Here is a 24,886-nt window from a genome sequence, read left to right as displayed (position 1 = left end):
CTGACCACTGGAGGGGCGCTGGATCAACGCCAGCCTGTCCTCGCTTGAATGGAGGACATGGCTGCAGACCAGAAAAGAGCTTCTGTCCCGCACAGAGAGGTTTTGCCTGGTCTGCCAGTAAATACACCTGGTGTGTTGGGGTTTAAGGAGCTAAGAGTTCCCAACTTGCCCCATGCAGAAGTATTTCAGTTGTGGATGGAAAAAGGACAGCTTGAGCGACAATTCGCTTGGCTAAAAAGATGGTCTCTCGGGGGGGGGGGGGGGACACGCGCCAAGGGGGGGGCCAAAGGGCTGAGGGTTTTATTGACTCTGACCCAAGACACTGTTTACCCACTTAAGCACAAACACTTTGAGGCTGCAAAAAGAAGGTTGGTGGCCAAGTGGGGGCCAAAGGGCTGAGGGTTTTATTGACTCTGACCCAAGACACTGTTTACCCACTTAAGCACAAACACTTTGAGGCTGCAAAAAGAAGGTTGGTGACAGAAGATTCTGCATTACAAGGACAGCTTTGACGAGGGGGCGCATTTGGCCACAGAAAATTGTGATGCATGAGGGGGTTGGTTAGACTTGTTTTACTATTGATGTTTGATTAAAGGGTGATATATTTGGATGTAATTCTTGGTAGCTTACCTTGTTTAACCTTTAAAATAGTGATGACTTAATTTTATGGGATATGATTCATACTGATTTCTAGATTAGTGATGGACACAACTCTAGGTTGATTTTAAACCTTATACATCCCTTTTGGGTTGGGGAGTGTGGGCGGGGGGGGGGGGCAGAATGTCAGAAATCCCCTTCATTCATTTATTCATTCGGGGTTCTGTCATGATGAGTTAAAGAGATTAGATTAAGTCATTTAAGTTAGTAATTAGTTACATGCACATTGATGATATGTACTGTTTACTATTTGAGTTTATGGTAGTAGATGCATGAAACCTTTACTTTGTTGTTGATGTGTTGGAATGCTTGAATGCTGCAGGCTTAGGAGTGGCAGACTGTCAAAAGCTGCTGATCTCTATAGTAGTTGAACATAGCCATTAATATATATATATATATATATTATATATATATTTTATAATTATATATATTCTTAGGTTGTTGCAATATATGTATGTATTAAATAAAGGTATGTATCTGTAGAACTCAACTGGAAAGGCATTATGGGAAATGTCCATCTGTGGCCATGGGTCACGTAAGCAGAACGACTGGCTAGCAGGGCAAACAGGAAGAATCTTTCACACCCGTAAGACAGATTTATGACTGGGAGATGTTCCACAGATACATGAGGGCCTTATGTATTGTTGGTCAGAGCACAGTCTCACAACTAGCTCCTCCCTATATAGGGGCTGGTCTTTTGTTTATTGCCCCTGCCTACAGGAGCAAATAGGAGGAGCTAAACCCAGAATACAGGAGGTTAGGACCCTGTCTCCTGGAAAATCCCACATTGAACTGTGACAGTTAAGACGATGCCGAACTGCATTATTTGCTCAGTGCAGATGCAACTGCCTTGATCATCCAAAGATGCCCACACACTCTGTCAAGCGGTATTCTTCTACTGCTGAATTCCTTTGTACTTTTCTGGGAGGGGAGAGAGAGCTAGAAATCTGGTTTTTAAAAGAACAGTGCAAACTGGAATGTTTCAGGATGTTGGGTCCTGGGCTTTGCAGAAAGAGAGTGCAATACCCACAGCCAGAGCCTGGTTGGCACCAGTTTCCAGGCACTGGACAAACTAGTCTCTTTGGCCCACCTTGGCCAGCAGCCCCTCTTGGTCCGTCCTGACACCAAAGCGAGGGATGGCGGCGAAGCTGAAGCTTGAGCTGTGTGTGAGTTTCTTCACCCCACTGATCTGTGACATGGGCTGCCTCTTCCTCTCCTTGTCCTTCTCTTTGGCCACCGAGGTTGGGATTTCCACCTCATGCTGCTGGTCTGGGGAGATAGGAAAGAGACACTGGCATTGCAGCAACCCAAAAAAAAGATCCCTCCCAACCATAGAAGAGGGTTTGCAGGATGTCCTTTCAGGGGAATCAGTGGTGGCCTTATCATCATCATCATCATCATCATCTTTTTTCTCTCAGTAATGAGACTCAAGATGTCTAACAGCATTATTAGGTTGCTTAATGAAGTTCACTCACATCAGTATTGACATGGCACCATCTATTATTATTATTATTATTATTATTATTATTATTATTATTATTATTATTACCACCTTTCTCCAAGGTGGCTAGCAGCATTATTCAGCTGTTTAATGAGGCTCTCTCACTTCAGTACAAACATAGCACTATTATATAATAAGAAAATTATTAATCATCATTATCCCCCCTTTCTCTCAATAATGAGACTCAATGCAGTATTATTAGGAAGTCTAATGAGGCTCTATCACTTCAGTATGGACATGGCTCCATCATATAACAATAAAATTATTAATCCACCACCACCATCATCATCCCACCTTCCTCTCAATAAGGAGACTCTATGTCCCATTCAAGGCACCTATAAATCTTGTCCCCAATGTTTTTTGAGGGGGCTCACTGCCTCCTCTCCCTTATAGACCCCCCTCCCAACAACATGGCCGCCCTCCTCCTGGGGAAAAAAAGCTTTGTGGGCTTTGGCATCTTTCTTGGAGTTAGAAATGTGCGGAGAAAAGGCCCACTGGTGAAAAGTCTCTTTGCACGAGTCTCCCGCTGTTCTGAGGGAGATCCCCCCTCCCCAATATTAGGGGAAAACATAAAGTTTGACGTCAGCAGAGGCTAATAATATTACTGAAGCCATGGAAACCTGGATGATGCATGGTGGAATGGCAGCCCTTTCCTCAAAGTGATGTTTCCAAAACCAGATGGGGCCTCCCCTCTCCCTTTTTCACACACACACTTTTGCAATGCATGGGGAAAGGGGGAAAACGCGCCATGAAGAACGTGGAATCTGTCTCTTTTGTCTGCATCCGCACCGCAGAAATAATGCAGTTTGACACTGCTTTAACTCCCATTGTTCAATACTATGGAATCCTGGAGTTTGTGGTTTTGTGAAACATTCAGCCTTTTCTGTCAGAGCGCTTTGGAACCACCAGAAACTGTAAATCTCAGGATACCATAGCACTGAGTCATGCCAGTTAAAAACGGTGTCAAACTCAATTATTTCTACAGTGCAGAAGTATCCATAATCTGGAATATCAGCATGCAAAGGAATCTTGTAGCACTTTTGAGACCAACTGAGTGAAAGAAGCTTTTGTAGACTTGAGTCCACTTCCTTAGATGCATGGAGTGACTGCTGCCCAGAAAGGACCTTTATAACCCGACTGTATGAATAGCCATAGAAATGCAAAACTGATGGGTCATGAAGTGACAATTCAATTTTAACTGTGGTTGTTGGGTGACAGGCAAGAAGAGGGAAGGTGTTGCCTAAGGCCAGGATGGGTGGATGACCTTAAGAATGGAAGAAGGGGTTTAGGAATGTGGTTTATGCAGGCTGGCAACCAGAACAGAGACGTGATAACACACACTCACGCATACACAACATACATTCCTGTTTAGAAATTAAGAAATTGGCTGAAGGGGATGGTTCTAGATTAAGGTGAAGTGAGAGGATTGTTCCTTCACACATGCTTAGAGAGAGGGGAAAAGAAGGTGGATGCAGAGCAGAGTGGAGGGTGAGCCCTGGTGCTACAATGAGGGACAAAAATGCATACACCAACACCACCCTTACCCCAAAGATTATTTGCAAGTTGCAGCAAAGATTAATTAAACCTTGCATATTATAGCAAGCTGCTGCTCTCCAACTGAGCTGGGGATTTATACCCAGCCCTTTGCTCTTGTCTGCAGCTAAGCCCAGCAAAACTGGAGAATTTCCACCCTTGACTCCCACCTGAGATGAACCATGAAATCTGGGGATTCAGGGCCATGCCCTGAAATCTGACAACCTTCCTCTGAAACAGTTTCCCTAATAACACATATATTCACCCTCTCCAAATCAATGATCCTGCCTCTCCATCTTATCTAAAGAATTTGCCCAAACCTTTCTTTTGGGGACGGCAAAACCAACAACCACTTACCCAAGAAAGTGCTGGAGATGTACTCGGAGATTTGGTTTCCAGAGCGGCTGGTTTCCGAGAGGTGCGTCAGTTCTCGATTGAGCATCCTTTTAAACTGGAGGTAAAGACAAAGAATAGAGAACAGCTTTAAAACCAAAACGCACAACCCGTAAATAGCCCTGGTTGTGTTTTAATCAGGAGGAAATCTTGCTCACTTTAACTGCAACAGCCGCATTGTGCCAAATCCTGAGATGTGTAGTTTGGTGTTGCCCTAGACAAAAAACTGGTTTTTGTTTGTTTGTTTGTTTAAACCAGTTTTTTGCATTAATATGTAGGATTACACCAACAAGTAGCAAAATGCTGTTCGGATATTGTGGCCACCAGCTTAAATAATAATTGTTCTTTTAAACGTGCTTTTTTAAAACAAGTAGTTTTGCTTGGACTTATGGTAACTGAAGGATTTTTTTTCCTGAATGGCATTTCTTGCACTGCAAAATAAAGTGATTAAAAAGGAGCAACTGACACATGATACTGGTCTCACAAGGGACAACTGTCAATAAACGGTTAAAGGGCTTAAATCCAAACAGTCATTGTTATTCCAATAAGAGGGTTGGAAAAGAGTAATAATAGCCAGGCCTCAAAAATATGAATAATCAATTCATATTAGTCAATTAATATGAATATTCATTTCATATTGAAAAGTCATGTGTGTGTTTTCAAGTCATTTGGTTTAGACCAACCTGGTTTAAATCAGCCAACCCTTCCCTGAAATATCTGCAAAATTTCCTTTTGGTTCTGGAAAAAGCACAGAATCTGTAAAGTAGCAGACACTGAGGGAGGAAGAATCAGGGCAGAAAAGTCACAAGCACCAAGTTGCGTTGCGGTGGTGTATTACGTATCCCATTCTTCTCATACACAACATAGGTCTGATCCAAGTGTGCCAGATTTCAGACACATTGAGCCGTAAGCTACCTGCCCCCCCTTTACTGTGGGGAATACAGATTTAATTGGGATGGATGGAATTATATGTATCTGGAAGAAAGAATATACTCACATTTTAGCTGTATGTTTATTACGGGATTAACACACACCAACTTGAATACTTTTCAAAGCTTTTCCTAGAGTAGACCCATTAAATCAATGGGATTTACAACCATCGATCAGCTGATTCAGTGTTGGAGCTACTTCCATTGGGACTGAGAACCAGGCCTCCAAGAAACACAATTTAAAAACCACCCAATTTGAAGAAGATCATTGTGTAACTCAGAAGCTCACATGCTGGAAGATAATTCTTTTTCTCTTCCTTTTACACAAAGAAATGTGATAGTTAGTTTGTTTATTAACACCACAGCTTGAAAAAGTTATTCTTTGGTACCACAACTCCCAAAATGTTGCTTGGAAGGTTCTCAGCTTGGCCATGAAACCTACTGGGTTCCCTTGGGCAAGAAGCCACACTTTCTCAGCCTCAGGGGAAGGCAATGGCAAATGAATCTTGCCAAGAAAACCCCAGGATAGGTTTGCCTTAGGGTCAGGAATGACTTGAAGACACACGACAACAAAGGCAAGGAAGCTGGTTAACTTTTCCAAGATCTGATTGAGATGCAGCCTGAACGGCTTTGAAGGAAGTGGCGCATCGCCGATGATCAGTGTGAAACATACAAGGGGTCTTGCCAATGCCTCCTTGGAAGGAGATTTTTTTTTTATCAAAGCCGTATAAAATAAATTAAATGCATTAACCCAGATCGTGGCTCCTCTTCTCCCTTCCCTCCAGGTGCTGAGATTCAGCAAAGTGCTTCTGCTTATAAGCGAATGCTTCCTGGGAGATCCAAAATGTCATGCTCAGCACTCCCTCTGCTCTGTGCATGTGTGAGCATATTTAATACAGATCTTTGTGAACTGGTTCTTGGAGCAACAAGCCCCCTCTGCCTGCAGCCTTTCTCAGAGAGGGTGGTGTGGGCTTGAAATCCCTGCTTACCTTGATGACGTGGTTCTGCAAGGTGGGCTGGCTGGGATCCGGCATCGCAACAATGCCAAATGTGTCACCTTCTTTGCAACACCCAGCTTCGTCTCCCCTTCCTTCTCCTCTCCAATGGTTTCTCTTACAAGAATCCCCCTCCTCTCCAGATAATCTGGGAATACCACCCAAACTCAGCAAAGTGAGGGAGGCGGAGGGGGCTGGGATTCCCCTGCCTGCATCCTGCTGATGGAGGGAGGAAGGCTCTTCCAGATGGAGGAGCCAAGGATACTCCAGCAGCATCACTAGCGCTCATCTTCCCAGCCGTCCAATCAAAAGCCACAGATGCTGGGGCAGGAGCCAGCTTCTACTCGGATTGACTGGCAGGGATACCTGATATTGCCTCCCTTTAACCCTTGTGGTACCCAGACTGTCATGCAAAGAAGTCGAAGGTAGCAATATTTCCAGAAACCCAGAGTGTCGTGCAGTCTCCTTCTTTGGAGGTTTTTAAATAGAGACTGGATGGGCATCTGTCCTAGGGAGGGCTTGGATGGTTCATCCTGCATGGCGGATGGGGGTTAGATTACAGAAGTAATAGTGCCACTCTATTCTGCTCTGGTCAGGCCCCACCCGGAATATTGTGTCCAGTTCTGGGCAAAACAATTCAAAAAGGACATTGAGAAACTGGAGCCATGTGTCCAAAGGAGGGCAACTAAAATGGTGAAGGGTCTGGAAACCCATGAAGCCCTATGAGGAAAGACTTAGGGAACTGCTGGGGGTGTTTAGCCTGGAGAAGAGAAGGTTAAGAGGTGATATGAGAGCCCTGTTTAAATACTTGAAGGGAGGCCATATTGAGGAGGGAGCAAGCTTGTTTTCTGCTGCTCCAGAGAATAGGATCCAAAACAATGGATGCAAGCTCCAGGAAAAGAGCTTCCAGCTCAACATTAGGAGGAACCTCCTGAGAGTAAGGGCTGTTTGACAGTGGAACACACTCCTTCCTTGGAGATTATGGTGGAGTCTCCATCCTTGGAGGTCTTTAAGGAAAGGCTGGATGGCCATCTGTCAATGAGGATGCTTTGAGATTTCCTGCCTGGCAGAATGGGTTTGGACTGGATGGCCTTTCAGGTCTCTTCCAACTCTACAATTCTATGATTCTGTACATAGCCCCTTGGGGTCTCTCTTAACTCTAGGATACTATGATTATGGCTTCCTGCATGGTGGAAAGATATGCCCAGATGTCCATGAATTTGAGGACACAGATTGGGCCCCCAAAAACTCAAGGTGAAATGCAACAATTGTAAACCTTCTATAGCAATGACAATAGCAGCTTCATTTATATATCGCCTCATGTCACCTAAGCAGTCTCTGAGCGGTTTACAACTGTAAGCCAATTGCCTCCAACAAGCTGGGTACTCATTTTAGTAACCTCAGAAGAATGCAAGCTTGAGTCAAGCCTGAGCCCTGGCTATTGGTATTGGTATTGGACTTGCTATTGCTATTGGTATAGAACTCACCACCTTATGGTTTGTGTGTGAGTGGCTACAGCACAGGCATTTAACCACTGTGCCACCAAGGCCCTCTAAAAAGCAGGTTGGTGGTACTCATATCACCAAGATGGTAAATCTGCTCTGTCTTTTAGTCCAAACTTCAACCAGGTTTTCCAAGGTTCAGTGCTTTGGAGAGCCCCTTTAAAATTCAGACTAAAACCCAGAGAGGATATACCACTCTGACATCTTAGAGGTGCTGCTAAAAGTTTTCCGAACCTCTTGGCATGATCTATATTTTCCTCCCCTTTATATTCAGGGACCCTCTGCTGTACCTTGCTTAAACTATCCATAATCTGGCCCTGGATTCAAGTCTCCGTTGTGCTCAGAAGCTGGCACAGGCCCTGAGGATGACGTGGATCTGGGTACAACTTTTCCCCTTTGGTGCCACATCCCCACCTGGGCACTAGGTTCATTACCTTGTTGGAGGCCATCTCGCTGACTGAGTGGCGGGTCTGCAGTGTCTCCAGTTGATCCAGACACCAATCCAACTCCTCCAACGTCTCCACAGCCAATTTTTGGAAGGCATCTTCTGCAAAGAGCAAGCGGGCACTGTTGAAGAGCGGGCAGCCCACAAGGCATAGCCTTGGGGTGCATCTATGCTGTAAAAACAATGCAGGTTGACATCATTTTAACTGCCATGGCTCCATGCTACAGAATACTGGGATTTGGAGTTTTGCAAGGTCTTGAGCCTACTTTGTAACTTGTCAAAGTACCAGTCCCAGGATCCTGTAGGACTCAGCCATGGCAGTTAAAATGGGGTCAAACTCAGCGCACAGAATTTTACAAGATATATATAAAATTAAAATAAATTTTACACCCGAAATCTTCCTCTTAAACATAATTGAAAATCAGGAAGTTAGGAAATATCTCAAACAAATTTTATATCTGCTTACTACCGCGAGAATAACAATCGCTAAATTTTAGCGCACAGAGAAACTGTCAACAATTGATAATTGGTTACAAAAATCCTTTAATACTATAGAAATGGATATGATTACGTTGGAATTGAAGGATAGGGCTCACGAAGGGAAACAGGCCTGGAAGTCTTTCCTTGACTACTGCAAAAAAAGATGGTGCCCCTCGAAGAGTTAAATAACTTCCTTTGCAGTTTGCAGAGTAGGAAGATTTTTGAAACTTTCTCTCCTTCCCTGCATGTTATAAGGTGATTAAAAGGTATTAGAGTGTTGCAGGTATGGGCTTTACACTGAAATAAATGCATCCAGACGCGCGGTGTGAGATATAACTCAGCGTCACAAACTTTAATCGAGGTACATAAACATGTAGGGCATGTTTCATATCAGTCAACATCTGGCAGACAAAAAAAAAATGTCGTCTGTTTTTGTTGTTTCTTGTTTTTTTTTTCTTTTCTCTTTTTCTTTGTTTTTTTCTTTTTTGGGGGGGGTTTGTTTGGTGCTTAACAAAAGAAGAGTTTCGAAAGAGGCATTGTCACGATTACTGTTATGATTACTGCAGGTTATATTGTATGGTTGTATAGCGTGAATAAAGATTTATTTAAAAAAAAATGGGGTCAAACTGCATTATTTCAACAGTGTAGACGCACCATATGATGTACTTAATTCCAGGCACTGCTGGATTTCAGGGACAGCTCAGGCTCAAGATGGACAAACACTCTCCCCCCTCCCCAAAATAGATTTGGGTATAGAAAACTACTGAATGTTTCTCCTTTTCTGCAGTTCTTTCCCACCTGAATTTTTCTGTCAAAGAAAGACGTCCCCTCTCGCTCATTTTCTCTGTTTTGTTTGAGCTTTGGAGAAAAAGTTACTTTTAACAAGGACAGTGAAGCACGGATAGCTCCCCATAACGCAGCCACAATAGGAGAAGTTTCTGGGACCCTGAGTCTGGGGTGGCCATGGCATTCCTTGTCATGGCAGCACCATGATGCATTTTCTAGGGTTTTCTTAGGCAAGGGCTACTCAAAGGCGGTTTTGCCAGTTCCTTCCTCTGAAATAGAGCCTCCAGTATCTGGTATTCGTTAGTGGTTTCCATCCAAAGACTAACCAGGGCTAACCCTGCTTAGTTTCCAAGCTGAGATGGGATCTGATGGTGTCTTTTGGGTATTTAGGTCCTACTAACATGACTTTTTCTTTGGAAACCTCATATTCTTACACATCAAACTTGCTCCAATCTTGAGTGTTAACTATGGCCCGCTTGGCAGACTTGTTGGGAAGAAGAGCTACAGGGCTGCTTTAAAGGAAACCCTAAGAGAAACTGTCCCACAGATGTCTGAGTAGCACTTACCAGACAGGTTGACTCTGGGCGTGGGTGCACCGGATGCTCTCCTGAAAAACACAGCATGAAGGTGAGCATGAGCATCTGGGATCTGTAGTTTTGTCGGTTAGTTAACCTCCTCTGCCAACGAGTGCCCTGGGACCAAAAGAAGCTACAGGTCCCAGCACTGCATAGAATGGATCCATAATGGTTAAAGCAGTATCAAAATGCATTAATTCTGCAGGGTGGCAGCAGTCTTTAAAACCCATTTATTTTTGCATGAACAGTTATGCATTTTGATCCACTTCTTCAGATGCAGATGTCACTAATGTGTCACTTTTCCATCATGTTATTTTTTTCTTTTTTTTAATAATAAGAATAAGAATAAGAATAATAACAATAATATTTCCTGCCTGTCCCTGCGGATTGAGACGATACATATATAAAAGTAATATAAATATAAACAACAGAATATTAATATACACTTTAAAAATACATTAAAATTTTGGTCCAAATCCCAAACACCAATGACATTTTCCCCATCAATGTTTTAGGAATGCCAAATAAATATAACTTGTTACTTTTTAAAAAAGGATCATGGCAACAGACTGTTTATGTCCATTGCAATAAATAAGTCTCATCATGTCCTTGTTGTCCTACTCACAAAATAACACGTTATAACTAAAAGTATCTGAATTCACTCATGCTGTGTCCGCACTGCAGAAATAATCCAGGTTGACCTTTCCATTAACTCACTTCTTGCCACTGCGCTCCTGTTGCACATGAGTCAAAATGGTGAAGTTGCTTCTCACTGTCCGTAGGCTGGCCAGGACCTATGGGGAGGAATTAAAGACACAAAAATATGCTAAAAGGCACAAGATCCTATTTGATTTCGGAAGCTAAGCAGGGACAGCCCTGGTTAGTCCCTGGATGGGAGATTGACAATGAATCCCATGTGCTGGATGCTCTCTTTCAGAGGAAGGAACTGAGAAAATCACCTCTGGGGATTTCCTTTGCCTAGAAGAAGAGGGGCTAAATCTTGTCCTTCCCAGCAGGCTCAGGCAAAAGCAAACTGCTGCAGACACTCCCAGCTTGCCATCACTTTCCCGATCCAAAGCCATGCTGATGTGGCTTGGCTTCTGTTCTTAGTCTGGCCTTGTGGAATTGGTCACCAACACCTTCTAGTCTCCTTGTCTAGCTTTCCTGCCCTCAAACACAGACCCCCGCCCCCAGCACACAGACCTCCAGAAGGATCCCTACCTGTGCAAAGGGGGTGACAATCAGGTCTTCTCCATGCCTGCAAAGAAGGAAAGGCAAAACATATTAGAGATACAAAAGCCCCTTGGCATCTTACAAACATGGTGGAAGCGTTGGACATTATCGTGGAAACTGAGCTGCACATGTGCAAGGAAAGATTACGCTATGAGATGGACAGGTTGCTTACCTGTAACAGTATTTCTTCGAATGGTCATCTGCGAATACATACAAATGGGTTTTACTGTGCCTGCACAGTACTGTTCGGAAACTTCTAGAATCACTGGGCAAAGTACACTTTATAACATATGGCAACTTTTTGGCAGTAACTCCGCTCACCCGTATAAAGCCCCTGCTTCCCGCTCTTTTCCCCAGTTCCGCAATTTTGACGCCGCATACGCGACATGAATGAGCCAATAAGAGCAGGACACTAAGGGGAGGATGGGCGGGATTTGTATGTATTCGCAGATGACCACTCGAAGAAATACTGTTACAGGTAAGCAACCTGTCCTCCTTCTTCATGGTCTCTGCGAATCATACAAATGGGTTTAGACTGACAAGCTTAGGAAAGTTGCAGAGGGAGTATCCAGAGATCAAGAGAGGTTCATCAAGACGGTTTATTTTCAAACAATAAACATTTTGGAACCAATACTGCATCAGTCATTTTAGGTATATGCAAACATAGCACTGAAAACAGTGCAAGGCAATATAATAGTCAACCAGTGAGGTCATGCAAGACCTACGGCCACCTAAAGTGCATCCAAGCACACTAAAGGTAACAAAATCCCCATCAAAGGAACACCATGTACCCAGAAATGTTGTAAACAACCATATGGTACAAAAATACTTCTTCAAATAGAAGGAACAGGATTATTGTAAACATGAACAGTATATTTGGAATGTAGAGAAGTTAGTGCAACCCAGAAACCAATACTGCCCTTCCAAAAGTCGCATCCTGCCTAGTGTCCAGCCTATAATGTTTGATAAAAGTCATTGGCTGGGACCAGACAGCAGCTTCACAGACATCCTCCAAGGGAACCTCATTCAAGAACGCGGAGGATGCTGCTACCACCCTGGTTGCATGTGACCGCACCCTGGTCGGGAGAGGTCTGCCCAGTAGTTCATAGCAGAGGTGGATGGTACTGGCCACCCATTTAGAAAACCTCTGCGCCGAAACCGGCAGCCCTTTCTTCAGTTCCGAGTAGCATTGAAACAATCTCTCGGAACGGCTCAAACCCGCAGTCCTGTCCAAACAGAAGGCCAGAGCCCTCCTGACATCCAAGGTGTGCAAAGTCCGTTCGACCTCGGTTGTCGGGTTCATGGCCAGGGTTGGCAGAACAATGTCCTGACACATGTGGAAAGCAGACACCACCTTAGGCAAGAAGGTGATGTCGGTGCGGAGGACAACCTTATCCTTATGGAATCTTAAAAAGGGTTGGTCTCTCCGCAAGGCACAAAGTTCGCCCGCACGGCGGGCAGAGGTAATGGCCACAAGGAAGGCAGTCTTCCAAGTCAAAAGTCTTAAGTCCGTTGTGGCCATCGGTTCAAAGGGCTTGGATTGTAAGGCAGACAGCACTGCGTCCAGATTCCAAGCAGTAGTCAGAACCGATGCTGGGGGATAGAGGTTCCCACAGCCCTTTAGGAAGCTCTTTACCAAAGGTTCCCTGAAAAAAGGTTTGTCTCTAAACTGGAAATGAGAACAAATAGCAGACAAGTAGCACTTAATGGAGGTGAGGCATAGTCCCACCTCCAATAGTTCCATAAGGAACTCCAGCACCACCGGAGTTGTGACCTGAGCCAGAGAAAGGTCCCTCCCGGACAGGAACCGGCGGAACCTCTTCCACTTGGAGGCATAGGACCTCCGGGTGGAAGGCTTTTGGGCAGCAAGGATTACCATCCGTACCGAGGCAGGCAATGCAGTTAGGGATGGATCCTCCACGCCACCAGCAGTAGTTTCTCTATGTCCGGATGCCGAACCCAGCCGTCCTGGATTGTGAGAAGGTCCGGGCGAAACTCGATGCGGAGGAAGGCTTCCTCGGAGAGGTGCAGGAGGGATGGGAACCACGGCTGCCTGGGCCACCACGGCGTGATGAGGATCGCTTCCGAACGGTCCGCCGTCATCTTGGCCACCACTCGGACAATCAGTGGAAACGGAGAGAAGGCGTAGAGCATTTCTCCTGACCACACGAAACTGAACGCGTCTCGGAGGGAGTTCTCGCTGCGCGTCCTGGAGCAGAACCCGGGACAATGCATGTTGGCATCAGTCACAAAGAGATCGATCCGAGGGGTCCCCCATCGGTCGAAGATTTCGCCGACCGTGTCTGGATGGAGTCTCCACTCGTGCCAGACTGAAGACAACCTGCTGAGCTGCTCCGCCAAGTCGTTCTCTTCTCCCGGGAGGTGAAATGCATGGAGGAGGATCCGTCTCGCAATGCACCAGTCCCAAATTCACAGAGTGATGTCCAACAGGGTCCTGGACTTGGTCCCCCCTTGCTTGTTGATGTAGTACAGGACGGTTGTATTATCCGTCCTGAGGAGGACCACCTTGTTGGAGACCGCCGACTCAAAAGCCCTCAGAGCCTTTTCTACTGCCAACATTTCGAGGGCATTGATGTGGAGAACCCGCTCGTCTCGGGACCACTTCTCCTTTACAAGTAGGTCGAGGAGGTGGGCTCCCCATCCGTCCAGGGAAGCGTCTGTCGTCAGGGTCAGCTGCGGTTGAGGCGGGGAAAAAGGCAAGCCAACGCAAACGTTGCGGGAGTCTAGCCACCATTTCAGGGAAGAAGCCACGGGCCTTGGGACGGTCAGCCACTTAAAGGGAGGATCCATCATCGGGTCAAAGACCGACAGGAACCATGCTTGGAGCGGTCGAAAACGAAGTCTCGCCCATGGGGTCACGAAGGTTGTCGAGGCCATATGGCCCAGAGCCACCTGAACGTCCCTGGCCCCGACTCTTCTGTGGGCCAGAAGTAATTGTACCGTAGACAGTAGTGCATGGAAACGGTCTGGAGGGAGATAGGCGATACAACTTTCGGCGTCGAGAATGGCACCAATGAACTTGACGCACCTGGATGGAACGAGGTGGGACTTTTCCATGTTGACCACCAATCTGAGGGATCTCAGGAGGGCTAAGACAAAGTCGATGGCCTCCCAGAGCTCTATCTCCGAAGTAGCTGCCAGAAGCCAATCGTCCAGGTACGGAAACACTCTGTAGCCTTTCTGGTGAAGGTAAGAGACTAACAGTGCCATGCACTTGGTGAAGACTCTCGGTGCTGTTCCAAGGCCGAAGGGAAGGACGTTGTACTGATAGACGGTGGAACTGACAGCGAAGGTGAGGAATCTCCTGTGGGACTCTCGAATCCCTATATGAAAGTAGGCATCCTTCAAATCCACCGTTGCAAACCACAGTCCCTGGTGAAGAAGAGGTAGAATAGATGCCAATGTTACCATTTGGAACCGACAGTATCGGAGAAAAAGGTTCAGGGCTCTCAGATCTAGGATGGGTCTGATTCCTCCGTCAGGTTTCGGTACCGCAAAGTATCTTGAAAAGAAAGCCCCAGACAGCTGTTTGGTCTGTACTGGGGAAATAGCCCCTTTTTCCAATAAAGAGCGTACTTTGTCGAGAAGGGTGTCCGAGGGTAAGGTGGAAACGAAAACTCCCATTGGGGGGAGTTCTTCAAACTCGAGGGCATAACCCCTACGGATGTTGTTAAGGGCCCACGAGTTGGTAATTATGGAAGCCCAGGTGTTAGCAAAGGGCCTCAAAATGTCCAAGAAAAAGGGGGGCGAGGGGACGGAGCAGGCAGGGACTCTTCAGGACCTTTTCTTGGCTTGTTCCGCATCCTGTCAGCGGGGCTTACGGTACCGAGCAGGGAACCCTTGTTGGCCAGAAGAGGAAGAAGACTGAGAGGGGTATCTAGATCGCTGGGACCCCTGATGTTGGAATTGCTGGTCTTGGTAAAAAGACCTGAAGGACTGACCTTGTGCCTGCCAAGGATGCTGCCTCTTCCAAAACTGTGGAGTGGAGGAAGAGAACCTGCCGTGCTTCTTAGCCGCAGCTTTCATCTTGAACTTTCTATTCAGCCGCTCGTCGGTTTCAGTATTAAAGAGTTCCGAGTCGTCCAGTGGCATGTCCTCTATAGCGGCTTTAACCCCTGGAGTCAGGTCGGTACCACGGAGCCATGCGTGTCGTCGAAGAGCCATCGAAGCCGACATAGCTCTGCCTGCACAGTCGGCCACATTGTGAGACGCCGTAATTAGCCAGCCACCAATGGAGTGGGTCTCGTCCCTGATCTCGACAAGCTTTCGCTGAGCATCATCAGGGACACCCGGGATAATAGGCAAAATGCCCTCCATCAGCGCCTGTACATAGGCCCCCATGCATGCCGTGTAATTGATGGCCTTGACCGCCAAGGCAGTTGCAGAGTATGCCTTTTTGGCCAGACCATCAATCTTCCGGGCCTCGCGGTTCACAGGAGAGGTGGCCTGCTTCTGAGTGGAAGTCAGTTGGGCCCCCTCAATGATTGCCGAGTTCTGCTTGGGGTGCGACGCCAACCAAGAACAGCTCGCTGGTGACACTCGATACAAAGACTCTATCTTCCGGGAAGTCCCCACTAGCGACGCCGGTGTTTCCCAAGACCTCTTAATGATGGTCTCTAGGGATGGAAGAAGTGGAATGGACGGTGGGGTCGGTACACGCCCATGTACCCGGCGTTCCACCGGATCCCTTGCTGCTTCCTCAGGGTACGCCAACTCGATGTCCAGAGCCCTGGACATCTTGATTACATGCTCATTGAACGTACGCATGTCATCGGTGGGAGAGGCTGGCTCAGGGTGGTGGAGTTCCTGAGGTGAACCCTGCGGAGATAGCTCGTCGTCCGATGGATCCTCCGAGGGTGGGATCATTTCCGGTTCCGAATCCAACTCAGGATGGAGCGTCAGTTCAGACCGCTTGCGAGGAGTCGAAGCCAGGGCCACAGCCTGCCTTGGCTCTGGATGGGCCGCTGCCGTCACCGACGGTTTCGGAATCGAGGATGAGGGCTTACGCTGGTCCAGTCTGGACCGGTCGGAGATTAAGTTTAGAGGTAAACTTTTGAAAAGCTGTCTCCCTCGGGACCGCCATGAAATAGCGGTCCATCTTGGAGTCATAGAAGATGTGTCCGCTCCCTGGGGTGAAAGGTCTCTCCTTGTATCTGCACCCTTCTGCGACTCCGGAACTGGAGTAGTAAGGGTATGGTCTGGAGAGCGGTGTCTTGTAGTCGCTGAGTGACCGGAGCTCTTAGAAGACTTCTTCGATCCCGAGTCATGGGAAGGCTTGAGCTTCTTAGAGACCGGAGGGGCCGGCTCGGTAGTGGTAGATCTCCTCTTCGGAGCCTTAGGAGCTTCCAGTGGGAAGAAAGGGTTCAAGGTTAGCTCAGAGAGCTTGGCGGTGTCGGAGGACTTCCCTTTGGATGGCTTGTCCTTTCTCCTGGCAACGGTACCAGAGGTCCCCCGTTCGGAACCGTCGGATCTCGAGGTCTAAGGAAGGTCCTTGGAAGTCCAGGAGTCATCCCCAAGAGTTTTAGCATCCGCCTTGGACGACTTCAAGACCGAAACAGATGCCGATGCCGTCTTTCAGGCCGCAGAGTCGGGAGCTGTAGACTTAGACTTCGGGGTCGAGTCCGCCGGGGTCATCACAGTCCGGGCAGGGGATGCAGCAGCCATGGAACCCTCCATCCCCGACGTTTTGTGGGGGCGCTTGGAGGGCCTGTCGGTGGCACTGGACCTGTCTGGGTCACGGGCCACGAGAATAGAAGCGCTGGGCTCCGCGGAGCTATGGGCCACAACAACAGGCGGAGCAGAGGCCGCACTTGATGGGCTGTCCCGAGCCATCGACACCAGAGCAGAGGTCAAAGCTGAAGGGGCTGAAGCTGGCCGGGAGCCCTCCCCATGGACCTTGCCCTGGGTGACAGCCGAGGTCAGATGGGATTCCCGTTTTTTTCTGGCCTGTGATGTCATCGATTTACATAAGATGCAGGACCTGGTGTCGTGGTCCTTCCCCAGGCACAGCAAGCAGGAGGAGTGCGGGTCTTGGACTGGAACCTTGCCCCCACAGGCGTTGCACTTCTTAAATGGAGGAGACATCTCGACCGGGATCGACAAATTCGAGGGAGAGTCCGCAAACAAGGTCAAGACGAGCCGAGAGATCAAAGTCCAGGTGGAGGTCAGAAAAAGGTGAAAGTGAAAGCGGTCTGAGGTCAATACCAGTGATTCAAATGAGATGTAGAAGCAAGCGAAGTTCCAAACAGCAGCTAACGCGGCGGAAAAAAAGGAAATGGGGAAAAGAGAGGAAGCAGGGGCTTTATACGGGTGGGCGGAGTTACCGCCAAAAAGTTGCCATATGTTGCAAAGAGTACTTTGCCCAGTGATTCTAGAAATTTCCGAACAGTACTGCGCAGGTGCAGTAAAACCCATTTGTATGATTCGAAGAGACCACAAAGAAGAAGCGCATTTCATCGCACAATGTTGTCATTTCACATGGGTTTCATAGCACAAGCATTGTAAAGATTTATGCTACAGAATCCTAAAGAAGGATCTTGGCTAACATCTGTAGCTCCGAGCAACCATTTTCTCCAGGGTTAGCTTGCTGACCTGCCTGCCTGCAAGACCATATGTTAAACTATGAATGAGTACAGTAGAACCTCTCCTTACTCGGGGGGATCTGTTCCAGACCCCCCTGCGTAAGGCAAATTCTGTGTAAGGGGCTTGTGTTCGCGGCAGCATGGGACACATGCGCCATGGGCGTGCCCCCATTCATTTGATTACAGTGAGGCTTCCACATAAAGTAGAAGCCGCGTATAGAGTGGGTGCAAATCCTCCTTTCCTTTCCACCATCCCCATTAGGCAGAAGTCCTCTGTTATCTCCCTGTCATGACTGCAAAGTCTCTGCCATGGATTAATCCAGGAACATTCAAGACTATCCAAAAATGCACAAAGGACCACTCTGCTGGCACACTTGTTGGGAAATGGGAGAGATGGATCTCTTAAGCAGAGTAGTCAGTTTGGCAAGGCACAAGCTGAACCATCCCACTCCAACTGAATTCTAATGGGAGAAAAAAAGAGATTTGTCTTCTTTAAATGTTTTACAGAGAATGGCTCTCTCAAGCATAGTAATCAATTTGGCAAGGCAGAAGCTGAACGACCTGTCTAACTCCCACAGAATTCTAGATAAAAAAGTTTTGTCTTCTTCATATGTTTTACAAAGAAGACAAACTTATTTCTTTTCTCTACTAGAAATCAGTGAGTGGGATGGGTCATTGTTCAGCTTTTGCCTTGTCAAATTGATTACTCTGCTTGAGATAGTCATTCGTTGTGAAACCATATAAAGAAGCCAAACTTACTACTTTTTTCTGCTAGAATTCTGCAGGAGTGGGAGTGGGATGGGTCAATGTTGATTTTTGGCCTTGCCAAATTGATTATTCTGCTCAAAAGACCCATTCTTATCTCTCACATTTCCCAACAAATGTTCCAATAGAGGATTATTTGGGATAGTCTTGAATGTTCCCAAACTAATCCATGGCAGAGACTTTGCAGCCATGACAGTGAAATAACAGAGGACTTCTGCCCAACAGTGATGGTGTAAGGGAGAGGAAGACTGTGGGTTGAGGGAGGATTGTGGGATGTGGGGGATTGTTGCACATCTTCTGCTCAGCCTTAGTCTGCTAACCAGGTTTGCAACCCCCTGCAAGTGCCGTGTTCCCCTTCATGCTCACATGTCGCTGGCGATGGAAGAATTGCGGGACATGGCTTTTGGTGAGAGGTCATAGTCGCTGTCTGAGCGGTACAGGAAGGACTCTCGACGTTGACCGTGTGGGGTGGCCCCCTGAAGCACGAGCCCCAGACCGGGGCCAGCTGAGGGGTCCAAAGGGCTCCGGCCTGGAGAGAAGCCATTCTCAATGTCGAAGCTGCAGGGAAAGAAAAGAGGGGCAGAAAGGAATGTAAAATATAAAATCCTAAGAGTTGGAGGAGACCCCAAAGGCCATCCAGTCCAACCCCCTGCCATGCAAGAATAAACAATCCAAATATATCTAGTAGGTTTGTTTCGTGTGTGTGTGTGTGCTTCATCTAGTTTTTTTGAAGTAGGTTTTTTCTTTTTAACAGAAACATTACTTTTTGGACTACAGCCCCAAGAATCCCCCAGCCATCCCCACATCTTCCCCAATGCCCCAGATTCTGGAGCTTGTAGTTTTAAAAAATGTTTCCAAGATCTGGGTTCCCCCCCCCCCCCACACACACACACCTTAATCAAAGTCATTTCTGACTTAGTGACCTTAAGGAAAACCTATCACCAGATTTTCTTAGTAGCATTTGTCCAGAGGAGATTTGCCATTGCCTTTCTCTGAAGCTGACAGTGTACACTTGCTCAATGTCACCCAGGGGTTTCCCATGGCCATGCCAGGATTCGAACTCTGGTCTCCAAAGTCGTAGTCCAACACTCAAATCACTACACAGTGCTGGGTCCAGTTGCTATGGCTAAAAAACTCAGTCTCAAGGGAAGGCAATGGCAAATCTCCACCGAACAAATTTTGCCAAGAAAACCCCAGGATAGGTTTGTGTTAGGGCTACCGTAAGTCAGAAATGACATGAAGTTACATAATACACACACAGTCCAGCCACCCCTTCAACAGGTTTGGTTTTGCATCTTTTTCGGCTTTGCAAGACAACCATAACCTGCTCCCCAAAAAGCAATGACCAAAGGGACTTCTATGAAATCCTAAAACCAGATTATTGTCCTTTCCTTTCCCTACAGGGCCCCACTGCACAGCTCAGCCAGGACGGATGAAGGATGTCTTTGCGTCTCTTGGCTCTGCTCCTCTTTCCATGATGCTGTGTGAGAAAAGAAGCGGATGCCCCACCAGGGATTTGGGAAAAAGGACTCCAGCAACATTATCAGGGATCGGGCAGAGACGAGGCAGACTGCCAGGAACTGCAGGTGTTGCAGACTTTGGAAGAAACATTTAACAGTGCAGGCGACACAAGGCAGTCATCCAGTCCAACCTGCTTGGGAGTCTTAACACTGGGGATGCCAAGGAAGCACCAAAAGGCTCCAAAGTCACTCTGCACCTCTGCTCCAAGGCAACTTAAGAATGAGTGTGTTTCAGCAAAGGTCATGGACAGCTTATGAACACAACAGCCATGCCAAGCATCCTACAGAAAGGCCATCACACTCTCCCAAATCTTTCCCAAAGGGCCACCAACCCTGGTCTTCCATTACATGACACCTGAATCATGACCTCCTGATGTCAGTCCGAGCTCAGTGTGGATAGTAAGTGTCCACTTAGTTCTGGGTTCAAGCGTTGCCACTAAGCCATGAAACCTTTCTCAGTGACCAGTTTTGCTCTGCCTGATCTTCCTCACAGGGTTGTTGAAAGGACACAATGGGAAGGAGAGCCACGAATGCTACATTGCTCACTCTACAAATCTCTGGTTGGCACCTACCTTATCTTCCCCCGCACATAGTCAATGCAGGAGTGCCTCCGTAAGGGGCGCTGGGTGCATGGCAGCATCTTTTCCTCGTGGCACCACTCTGACAGGCCCACAAGGGACTCACTGAGCAGGGCATACTCATCCCTTCCCTCCCCTCTGACCCAGGACCCAGAACAATGGGGCCCCGTTCAGCGGGTGGCTGGCGCTCACGTCAGTGCCCGGAAGGGTGGCATAATGGGCTGATTGTCTCTAGAACACAAGCCCCAAACTGGGGTGTGGGGACTGGGGGAGACCATGCCAGGGGTTCCCTCCATTAAGACCCCTTGGTGCTCACCTGTCTGGCATAAAGAGGGTGGACTCTTTGCCTCTTGGTGGCTCACTGAGAAGCAGAGGGCTGTGGGGCCCTTGAGTTGGTACAAGGCAAACATTCACCCCCATGCCATCTGGGGCTTCAAAAACCACCCATTGTTTGGCTTCTGGTTCATTTCCCCCCATGGCACTGGGGTGGGACAAAGCATCAATTGTGGGTCAGAAATCTTTGGGAGAAATATAGTTCACCCTGCTGAATGCCCCAGTGACAGGGACTGGGATGGGGTGAAGGTCCTCTGCATTCTCACTGGGCACAGAAATACCAGGCCCAGATCTGACACATGGGCACCACCTTATGTGATGCTCAAAAAGGAGTCTCTTATTCTGTCCCTGACCCAGGAAATTTGTTCAAGTCACCGTCTTTCCAGCAGTTCTTTACCGTCCCCTTTTTACACTGTCATCCAGTCGGCAGAAAAAGCACTCTGTGCATGTTCAGATGAGATAGGCCACTATCTCCCCCTTTCCCTTTTCAGACATTTGTTGCTGCTGTTGTTGTTGTTTGCCGTCAAGTCATTTCCAACTTACAGCGACCTTAAGGGATTTTCTTGAGAAGTTTCTTCAAAGGGTTTTTTGCCATTGCCATCCTCTGAGGCTGACAGAGTGTTCAAATATTTATGGCACTTTAATTTTCAGAGGTTTGCAGGCTCAGAGGTTTGCAGGCTCAGAGAGATGGGTCAGAGCTGGGAGGAAGGCAAGGAAGGGTCTCCCCCCCCCCTCAGTCTCTAGACCAGGGATTGGGGTGGACTAAATGACCCTTAGGTGTCCCCAGAGGTAGATTCCAACCCTTTGATTCAATGGTTATTGGAAAGGATGGCCAGGCCAGCCTGTTTCCAATTGGCTTTTCTCCTGAGCAGAAACCAATATGGATTCAGACCAAAGAGAAAAGACTTGCTGAACAGCAATGGGGAAAGTTTATTTGGGAGAGAAAACAACCAAGACCCTAAAGTAACTTTTCCAACCTGTGGTTTCTGGGAAGCTCAGAAACCTTGATAGCCTAACCTTGCCATGGCTTCATCTGACAGAATCCTGGGATGTGTAGTTTTATGCACATGAATTCGGTTTGGAAAAGAAACGGGCAAGAAAAGATAGCAAACACACAAAACACACACAGAGGGGAAATGAAACTAAAAGAACAAGAGTCAAAGATATCACCAGGTAGTAAAAAGGGATGTGTAGTTTTGTGAGTCAGCAGCCTTCTTTGGGCAGAGAAGGCTCAAGACCATGCAAAACTACAGATCCCAGGTTTCCACAGGACGGAGCTGCACCAATTAAAGTGGCATAAAATTGCATTGTATTTTTGCAATTCAGATGCACCCTGGGGCAACCGAATATTTGATATAGACCTAAGTCAGGAGAAGGAAGCATACATCCTTTTGGAGGCTGTTGGATTGCAACTCCCATTAGCTCCGGCAAAGCCAAAGCTTAGGAATGCAATGCTTTTGGAAACGCCAAGAAAACATCTGCAGTGGATTTGCCTGGATACTTATACATTAAAATGCTTTTGCGTTGTTTTAAATATGTTTTAAATATGCTGTGACCATATATTCGAAGAAAGGCAGGATATAAGTAAATAATAATAATAATGGGGGGACTGGCCTTTTCGACCCCCCTTGGCTTGAACCACATCCTCAAAAGGAGTGATGGGGGGAGGCGGATATTTGGCAAGAGACCTGTAACTGTGTATTTTCTTTAAAAAGGAAAATGTTCCATCCTATGTTGTTTGCTTTAATAGTTCCTGACCTCATGGATGGTGGGGACAGCAAAGGGGAGGAGAGTCCTGTTTGGAATTTGCAGTTCTCCTATAAATAGCCACCGATCCCACTGGAAAGGGAGGGAGACCAGGACGAAGAATGGAGCCACAAACGGGGAGGGGATGCTGGGTCTTACAGTCCATAGATCACCCACCCTCTCTCCAGACAGACCCAAAAGGAGCAGGGAAACAGAGACGATCATCACACCAGACTCAGTCTTTGCAATGTCAACATTCACAAGAAACAGGAGAAATTTCCTTTGCTAGGCCAAACCAGGAAAGTTACTTTTTTCCTGTTATTGTTTATGAGCACTTTGGAAAAGACACTTGTTCCTGTTGCTCATATTTTAAAAAGTAACTTGTCGTGCCACTTGTTAATTTTTTCCCCTGCCACAATGATAACGTCGTGGTGGAAAACTTGGAAGGCACCCTGTCAAAACAGCACTTAAAATGGCCTTTAAAAGTTACTTTTAAAAGTAACTACACAATTTAAATGTTACCAAAAATAACATTTTTGCCAGTAAAGTGGGAGTCCCTCTCCCGCCACCATACTCATATCGCAATGTAACTTTGTTATGCCCCTGTACCCTCCCAGAAGTAACTCATTACAGTTACAATTCCTTCTCATGTGTTACTTCCATGATGCGGAGCTGGACTTGTATTTTCATTTCCAAAGCGAAAAAGAGAAAAGCCTTCCTCACAAAGCTGCTCGCAATATTATGGAAAAGGTGGTGCAAAGCGATAGGTTGCTTTTCCCTACTGTCTCCTGCCATTGAGAGGCAGACTGCTCCTGCACAGAGAGGCTCCACTGAGCAAGCATAAGAATAAAAGAGGTTGCTTGTTGGGTCAAATCAAACCTTCCTGTTTTCCATATTGAGTTGACAGAAACCTCTGGGCAAGCCCATATGAAATCAATTGGAGACAAGGATGAAGATCCAACACCAAAAATCTTTCTTTGTCTGATGCAGAATTAACTTGCAGAACTCCCTGCCACAAAGTGCCAGGATTGCAAACTTTGTGATTTTTAATAATAATATAAGAAGAAGAAGCCCCTATCTTAGGTTCTTTTAAAAGGAGATCAGTCATCTTCAAAGAGGAGGAGGACAAGAGAGCTACCCATGGATCTTAGTATTCATGGCTGCTAAATGGAGCCTTCATATCCAGGAGCAGTATACCTCAGAAGCCCAATGTGAGGGAATTCCTTGGGGACTTGGATCTGCTGGGCCACAGAAGGGCCAAATCCCACCCCCGCGGCATCCAGGGAACAATCTTACCAAAGTGGGTGGGCCACCGTGAACCGCCGCTGGACTCGGAGGCTCTGCTTGGTCAACATTTTCTGAAACAGGACTCTTGTGTTATGGGGTTCGATGAGCCCTCCAAGGAACTGTGCGTCTTGGAAATGGAGGAAGAGGAGTGCACACGCATGTGGTTGCTCCCAAGCTACACATGCAGAGAGATGGCTGAGAGCATGTGTCCAGCCGGTGAAGGAGCCCAGAAGCCACAGGTCTTGCTATGGCTGCAAATGGGTGAAGGAAGGTGGCCAAATGTCCATCCTATTTGCAGTGCAGCGGTCACCATGAACCCAGGAGTTGGAAAAAACGCTCTTCACCTTGAATTCCAACTTGGGGTGGTCTTGCAAATCAAGGGGGAGTCTGGGTCCCGACAAAGGGTGCCATTTTGGGGTCTTGAATGCCTGCCCAGGCCTGGAGGAGCAAGAGAAGTGCCTGGAACCATCCTATCCGGACTGCTCCCAAAAAGCGTCTGCTGGCTGGGAAGCTCAACAAGCGGCCTGGCACCAGCCCAACAAAAAAACGTCAAGCCAGCCAAGTTAGTGACAGCTCCGGCTGGGGTAATCCAGGGACAAGATGGGGACCACCTGGTTGGCCCCCATCACTCCCAGGCTCAAATATTCCCCCTCTTAAAGGGTGTGGCCTCCTCAAGATGCCCACTTGTGTCCTCCTTGCCCTCCAACAATACACTCAAATCGCCCCTTCAGCAACTCAGGGGCAAGATGTGTCAGGCAAAAGCAAAGCGTGGTTTAAGAGCTGCAGAAAAAGGGCCGATCCCTCCAAAGGGGACACTGCCAAGGTCAATGCCCGTACGGTGGCATTGGCATTGGGAGTCGGATTCTGCTGGCCCAGATTGGCCCACCTGGCAGCCTTGGTGCTCTCAGCCCTCCAAGCAAACATTTGCTTTGACCTTTAGCAGCTCTTTGGGGGCCGTCTGCATAGATCCAGCGGGACACAAGGAGCAATGCCAACACGACAACTGGCAAGGGAGGCAGGACAGAC

The 24,886-nt window shown here is 47.3% G+C and overlaps 1 protein-coding gene across 2 annotated transcripts in view; it reads right to left on the bottom strand.

Moving 5' to 3' along the window:
* LOC121916644 (cAMP-specific 3',5'-cyclic phosphodiesterase 4C-like) overlaps positions 1-24,886 on the bottom strand; it is an 83,630-nt gene that overhangs the window by 17,344 nt on the left and 41,400 nt on the right. Inside the window, exons 1-8 of one of the 2 annotated variants that reach the window (XM_042441949.1) lie at positions 23,870-24,619; positions 18,763-18,954; positions 11,018-11,054; positions 10,514-10,590; positions 9,788-9,828; positions 7,945-8,057; positions 4,049-4,142; positions 1,748-1,926 (exon numbers count right to left, since the gene is read on the bottom strand). In XM_042441949.1, coding sequence (XP_042297883.1) covers positions 1,748-1,926; positions 4,049-4,142; positions 7,945-8,057; positions 9,788-9,828; positions 10,514-10,590; positions 11,018-11,054; positions 18,763-18,954; positions 23,870-23,928 — 792 coding nt within the window. In that variant the 5' untranslated portion in view covers positions 23,929-24,619. Of the gene's footprint in view, positions 1-1,747; positions 1,927-4,048; positions 4,143-7,944; positions 8,058-9,787; positions 9,829-10,513; positions 10,591-11,017; positions 11,055-18,762; positions 18,955-23,869; positions 24,620-24,886 lie in introns of those variants that run through there. The other variant, XM_042441948.1, reaches the window with a different exon arrangement.

The sequence above is a fragment of the Sceloporus undulatus genome, chromosome 10, assembly GCF_019175285.1.
Source record: "Sceloporus undulatus isolate JIND9_A2432 ecotype Alabama chromosome 10, SceUnd_v1.1, whole genome shotgun sequence".
Lineage (NCBI taxonomy): Eukaryota > Metazoa > Chordata > Lepidosauria > Squamata > Phrynosomatidae > Sceloporus > Sceloporus undulatus.
Note: the sequence above shows the minus strand (reverse complement) of the source record. Positions and strands in the feature narration are given on the sequence as shown.